This window comes from Cariama cristata, unplaced genomic scaffold (assembly GCF_000690535.1).
Source record: "Cariama cristata isolate BGI_N322 unplaced genomic scaffold, ASM69053v1 scaffold40419, whole genome shotgun sequence".
Lineage (NCBI taxonomy): Eukaryota > Metazoa > Chordata > Aves > Cariamiformes > Cariamidae > Cariama > Cariama cristata.
This window is the reverse complement of record NW_009634842.1, coordinates 41,590-48,471: the sequence shown is the minus strand read 5'-3', so window position 1 is coordinate 48,471 and position 6,882 is coordinate 41,590. Positions and strand designations below refer to the sequence as shown.

Below are 6,882 nucleotides of genomic sequence, written 5' to 3'. Positions count from 1 at the left end.
CACCCGCTTTAAGCACCGGCACAGCCTTAAACAATGACAATCCTAACAATCCTAAATTTAATTTACAATTTAGGTTACAAAGTCCCCTCCACATATGTGATGATTTGAACTAATTTACATACATTCTTTGGAGTCAGTTGACTTAAGCCAGAGCAACATTCCTGACACAAACTAGGCCAAGACCAAACAAAGGCTGGGATCGGGCTGAAGCAGGCCAGGAGGGAGCTCGGGAGGTCCCTGCTCCAACCTCCTGCTCACAGCAGGTCAGCTCTGAGCTCAGACCCGGCTGCTCAGGGCTTCATCCAGTCGGGACTTGAAAACTTCCAGGACGGAGACTGGACCACCTCTGTGGACAACCTGTGCCTCTGCCTGACCATCCTCACGGGGGAAAAAGCATCTCCTTACCTCCAGGCTGGAACTCTTGTGTTTCAGCTTGTGTCCATTGTCTCTGTCTTCTCACCCAGCCCCAACTGGGAGCGCCTGGCTCTGTCTCCTCGATGACCTCCCCACAGGCACCGGGGGCTGCTAGTAGGTCCCCCCAGAGCCACCTCTGCTCCACGCAGGACAAGCCTAGCTCCAGCTCCCCCAGCCTCCCCTCGCAGGACCAGCGCTCCAGCCCCACCATCTCAGGGGCCTCCCTTACCTTTTGTCCAGACTCTGCCTTGTACTGGGAGCCCTAAGCTGGGCGCAGGATTCAGACACAGCCTAACAACTGATGAGGAAAGGGGATTAATTGTGAGCAGGGTACAGGTCCCTGGGATGGGGACAGCCCATCTCATCCCTTTAGCTACCTTTTCCTAACGCTTTCCAGTTGTTGTTGCATTTACCAACTAAAAATTTTGTGTGCTTCAAATCCTAAGCCAATGTCAGCTAAAATACATCTTTTGTCACGCATCATCCGTCCCCACTCACCCCCGCCTTGTAGTTGTGAACCTGGGGGGGAAGTGATGCTCCAAGGCGAGCTCTGCCGGGTGCCAGGCCCTGTGGAGGAGCTGCTCCCCACGCAGAAGTGCTCTGGGACTCTCCAGACTGCTTCTCCCCCTGCGGAAAGCCATTCCCTCACAGCAGGGCCCCGCGCCTGCCGCAACTGGTCACCAACACATAAACCATCGGAGAGCGCATGTTATTTCTTGTCTATTTACTCCCACTGACTTCCACAAATTTTTCCACCAGGGCACTGGTTTCTAAAGACATATCATGTAGTGCTACCACTACAGTATCACACTGGAGCACAGAAGTTAATGCTTTCCTCATTAAAACATTTTATTCATAAGCAAATAAAAAAGATGGAAGCCAATATTTGATGACATGATCGAGTTTTAAAATATCTCAGAATAAACAGAAGCAATGCGAGCTAATTAGTTATGACAATGTCACACACTCACAGGAAAACAGGTCTAATCTTGAAAGTAACTGGAACCTTCTGTGGCCTTGCCTGAAATACAAAAACATACATAAAACGAGGAAATCAGCCCTATAATTAATTTACTACTGCTTAATAAGGCATCGGGAGTGAGGACTGACCTCCCCAACTTCAGATGTCTAAATGCATGTTGAGCCAGTCGCTGTGGCAATAAAAAGCAATAGAAGGAACCTGACAATTTTGAGTCTATATTGGAATAAAATACAGCTTACAACTTTTCCTGTCTCTCCACTGATTATAAAGGAGCACAGGACGACCTCTGCATTATGCCTCCCATCCCACGTTCCACATCCAGAGATGTGTTTTTGGCCCACCACTTGTGTCAAGCCATACAATCGATCTTAGGTCTCTTTTACTGCGACCTAAGCAGAATTAAGCAGTATTGGTATGTTCAGGCAGACGTAGCTGCTGTTCAGCTCACAACGGTAAGTAAAGAAGTTTCAGCAACCTGTTTGTGTGCTGCACTCTCTGTAAAAAACAAGAGCATTAGCAAAATGACAGCTTAAAACTGCATCTGTGCTGTGACTGAAGTTACACGACAAATTCAGAAATGCTTAACTCCAGCCGCGTGGGTACAACGCAGTTTCAAGTTATTGGTACTACCTGCAGAACAAGAACACCCCAAGGTTCCAGCTAAGATCAAAGTCCAACTACATGACAGGGTACGTACATTCATAATAACACCGTGTCCGCCGGGGACCGAAACACGCCACGGCAGCAACTGCGGATATTACTACGTGCAGGTGTATACTGCGTCCCGGTACGGGGAGGAGACGTGTCTCCTGTAGGAAGGGCAGCAGTAAAGCAGCAATGCTACATCTAAGCCACTGCATCTTTCCCTCTGTAGGGGAGCAAAGTAGCAGGCACCCGGCGTCCCTTCTGCTACAGCTGTTACATTCACTACAGCCGAGTCCTAGAGAAGCAGTCCTTGCTTCAGATAATGTACAAACCAGACGTGGCAACAGAGAGGTGAGCTGGCTCCCCAGCATCACTCAGATGGCCATGGAGTAGCCTGGGAGAAAGTCCAGACTGATCCACTACACCATAGTCTCCCAAACCAGCTATCAAATCAAAATCTCTTATTTCTCATAGACAAAGTCTTAAAATGGGGCACTATTTATGCAGCAATGCCAATGGCCGGCATCCAACATCTGACTAAGCTGGGGACAAAGCCATGGGGTATCAAGTGCGTGGTCTTAAAGACCGAGTAGGCCTCTGGTAAGCCTTACACAACCAGGGGTAGGGGATGAGGGGGGAATTCTGCTCTATTTACTCACATTTAGATCATCATACAGGTACAGAAGTGCCAAAGGGAGGGAAAGGAGGAGTAACTCTTTCCCCTACATTGTGGAACAGTTACAGATAGAAGTTGAAGTGACCCTTACTGCTGTGGAGGTCTCAGCTCTGAGCCTACTCTTTGCTCAATACAACCTTCTCCTATCTACAGTCAGTGCTTTACAAATTAACCTCGCTGTCACAGTGATTGGCGGGTGAGGACTTATTTTCTCCAGTGACAAACAGCTGATGTTTGCCTATTTCAGATCCCTGCATAAGCAAATATTGTTCAAGCGCTGAATTCCTAAGCAAGCTGAAAATGCATTATTTGAAACATGATTGCGTTCTTGCTTTGCACATTATTAATGTTGCTAAAGCTACTTAATGCTTACATATCTAATGCATACATATAGTAATTCGATAAATTTTAACTGAACTTTTGAAGAACTGTTTCCAGTTATTCATGAATTACATCATGACAAATTTGGACCAAATGTTTCATTGGGCTCTGCATTTGGGCACATCATTGGTTGCACATTCAGTCTCCTCTTCTGCATGACCAAAAATTTCCATTTTTTATGAAGATCTGCTCTTCATTTGGTCTCTCCTGTTAGACAAGGTGCACCTCACTCAGATTTCATTTGTTTTTTCAGTTTGGCAAGACCAGTGAGACATTCATCTCTCCATTTTCTCCTGGCATCCAGGATTTTTGGGGTAACTGGAATTTTTTCAGACATTGCCTGGAACAGAAAATTTAAGATGATTAAATCTCACGTTCTCAATAAAAAGTTTCTCGCTAGCATGGTTTTCCTGCTTTCCCTGTGTCCGACGAAGTAACCCTCCACACAAACTGTTAATTTAGTCCATCACAAGCAATAAGCCAGTAATTCTTTACATGGGTGACTGGAATTGTAACCTGAATGTGGCAATGCAGGTGCCTACAGAAACAACAAAGCATCAGCCTCTTCTCTTGGTCTGCCCCACACAGCCACTGTCTGCTCTCTTCGATGATAACCTTTTATTAAGTAGGAAGGAGGCAACCTGGCCATTTATGTGGCTGAAAATATGCTTTAACCAAATTCCTCTGTGTGTTTGTGTAAAGCCGTGATCTCTCTTCTGGCTCCTAATAAATGTAATGAGGGATACTATGTTTATTAAAAACATTTTGTCTTAGGAGTGCCAATTATAATAAAAATGACAGGGGAAGATACATAACAAACCCAGAATTATTATTTTTGTTGTTTATTGTAACATAGGGGAGAGAAAGTACAGTACTCTTTGAGGACACAAAAGTAGAAGTCTGAACAAGTTAGCATGCAAAAATGGTATTTAAAACAAAATAGAAAAAAAAAAAAGTATTTCTGAGTGCACAATCAAAGTTGTCTTAGAAGTGCCAGTTAAATGTATCACTGAAAGGAGAACAAGAGGTAGTAAGCTCTGGCCAGATAGTACATCGTAAGAGATTTTCTTTCAAGAAAAAAAGCTGTTTTGAGAGTGCAGGTAGAGATCACAAAGCCATCTTTGCCAAAATAGCACCCGAGGTCTTAGGTTTAAAAGGCAAGTGTTGGGAAACTGGGTAAAACCTGGACCTGCTACCGATGATTGGCAAGCTGCAGTCACTCCAGAAAAAAATCAGGGGGAGGGACAGCGGAGTAAGATAAGAAACATTTAATGTTTTACTCTTAAGAGAGGATTCTTGCAAGCCCATCTTTGGCATTGAAGACTGAAGACAACAGAGACACAGAAACAGATGTTGAAGTGGAATCCAGTGTTCTATAAAGAAACCCAAACTGTTTCATGTTAATTAAAAGCTTCTAATCATGAATAACTCCACAATTATTATTGATTGTTATTATAAGCAGTTCATGTTGTTTAAGCATAAAAGAATCTCTTTCCTTTTTAACATAGGTGATGTTGAAATTGCGTTAACATAAATAGGAACAAAAATGCTATCTTCCAGACAGACTGCCTCCACATTTGGAATTAATCTCTGACAGCTGATCAGGAACGATTCAACACATACATATGTTGTTTAGTGAAGCATTAAAAAAGGCAACGATGAAAAGGCAGAGACAGAAAATGACAATACTTCAGTTAATTCCTATGGGCAGACAAAACAGCTTATATAATGACTATAAACAAATTGTGGGCTTAGAAATGTTAATAGACAAACTAGGTCCCAATCCAGCACAGCACTTAAACACATCTTATCTTTAAACATGCGAGTAACCTTGCCAGCCTGCTCACAAGCTTAACTTAAATGTGTATTTGTATGCATTACAGACTGGAGCTCTAGTCTGTAAAGTATACAAAAACAAGAAAAAAAACACCAAGAAGAAAAAAGCTATAGGGTTTCTGCAGGAAGACGGAGTAGGAGGAAGACATGGGGAGAAAAGTCACGCAAGAAAGGAAGCTTGGAGCTGTGCATATTATGGTAGAGGATACTGGACCGAAGTGGTAAGAAATAGTGTGGAGGATTTAACGTCAATAACCCACGGTTGTTAGCAGTTGACTCCTCTGTCTAAGTAATAATGTTACTCACCTGCAAATCACTTTCCCTTGATGTATGTCAAAGTGCTTTGAAAAGGGACTTGGATGCATTCTGTACACATTCACACAAGAAATACAGACTATGGATACCTCTAACAGTAAACTGAAAGGGTACAAATGTTAAAATAAAAGCTAATGTTCTTGTTCTGAATGTCACTGCATTTATCAAGTTCATATTTACCTGACTGATTTTCTGCTCAGTTTCATCTGAAAATGCTGGAACTGGTCCAAAGGTGTTCAGAACAAGTCTCATACCTTCACGGTATCTTTCGCAATAATTTGAAATACCTAAAAATAAGAGAAATAAGAGTGAAAAATTACATTTCAACAGAAATTCCTACTTAAGTTCAGTAAGGCTGCCTGTGCTTAAGCACTGTCTTAAATCAGAGTCCAAAAAAAAGGCATGCTTTTATGCTTAAGACACCTAATTGTCATCAAGGAAAAATGGATTCTACCCACCACATTTCCACTAAGGTTCATTCAGAAATGATTCAGGACATGCCTTCGTTGTAAAACCAATTAAAGTCATATCCCAGCAGGTAACGCTATGTGAGGGGTGTAGTACACAACCATGGTATACTCGTGCTTTGTTACTTGAGACGAGAAAGCCTCCCCAACCAGTGTCCGTGAGGACAGTGCTCTCACCTCTCCTCTCCTCCTGTTGGGTATGTGTCATCACAGTTGAAGCAATCCTGTTAGTATTTTTATTTATTGACCTGGAGTGCAGCAAGAGCAACATGGCTCTGGGGGAAAGGGTCAAAGGCATGGAGACCCAGGTGGCCTCCACTGAAGGAGAAAGGCTTATGGAGGAACAGATGGATCTTGCAGATCAACACCTTGTATTGCTACTGGAGTTAGCGACGGGGATTTGGCTTTTATGCCCACAGGACCCTCTTTGACAGCTGAGCACTGCTAGGGGAAGATGAGATCCACCTGATAAAGGGGAGAAAAAGCATCCTTGCCAAAAACCTGGCCAATCTGGTGAGGAAAGCTTTATATTAGGAACACTGGAAAAGTGAGATGACAACCTATAGTCAAGTGAGGAAGGGGTGTACAGGGGTGGAAAGAAAAGAGTGCAGGGTAACAGGTACAAGAGAAACCTCAAGAAAGTATAAACAAGGGAGAAGGAGTCCATCTCCAGTGTATGTGCAGAAATGTGTGCAGCCTGGGAAACACGGAGGGGAAATAAGAGCTCCATGTGTAGTCACACAAGTACACCGTTGTTGGAGCAACTGATGTGTGGTGGGACAGCTCACACAACTGGAGTGTTGCAGTGGATGGATACACACTTCAAGCAGGAAAAACGAGGAGGGGGTTGCTAGCTCTGTAAAGGAGCGGCTCAGATGTATGGAGCTATGCTATGGGATGGGCGACTGGCTGGGTGAGAGCCTGTGGGTCAGCGTCACTGGACGGGCCAGTACAAGGACAGCATCCTCCAAGGGCAAGAACAGCCCATCCTGATATCGAGGAAGACACGTAAATGTATCAAGAGATTGGCTTGGACGAGCTCCAGTGCAAAAAGGCAGCGTACAGGAGGTGGAAGCAGGAACAGGCTGTAAAGGAGGAATTTAAAAACACTGCCTAGGCATGTAGGGATGGTGTCAGGAAAGCCACAGCTCAGCTCCACTTGAGGA

General features: G+C 44.1%; 1 protein-coding gene across 1 annotated transcript in view; it reads right to left on the bottom strand.

Moving 5' to 3' along the window:
• Positions 1 to 2,757: 2,757 nt before the first annotated feature.
• CRYL1 (crystallin, lambda 1) overlaps positions 2,758 to 6,882 on the bottom strand; it is a 41,831-nt gene continuing 37,706 nt past the window's right edge. The window contains exons 5-6 of the mRNA XM_009707276.1: positions 5,430 to 5,536; positions 2,758 to 3,438 (exon numbers count right to left, since the gene is read on the bottom strand). Coding sequence (XP_009705578.1) covers positions 3,325 to 3,438; positions 5,430 to 5,536 — 221 coding nt within the window. The 3' untranslated portion in view covers positions 2,758 to 3,324. The remainder of the gene's footprint in view (positions 3,439 to 5,429; positions 5,537 to 6,882) is intronic.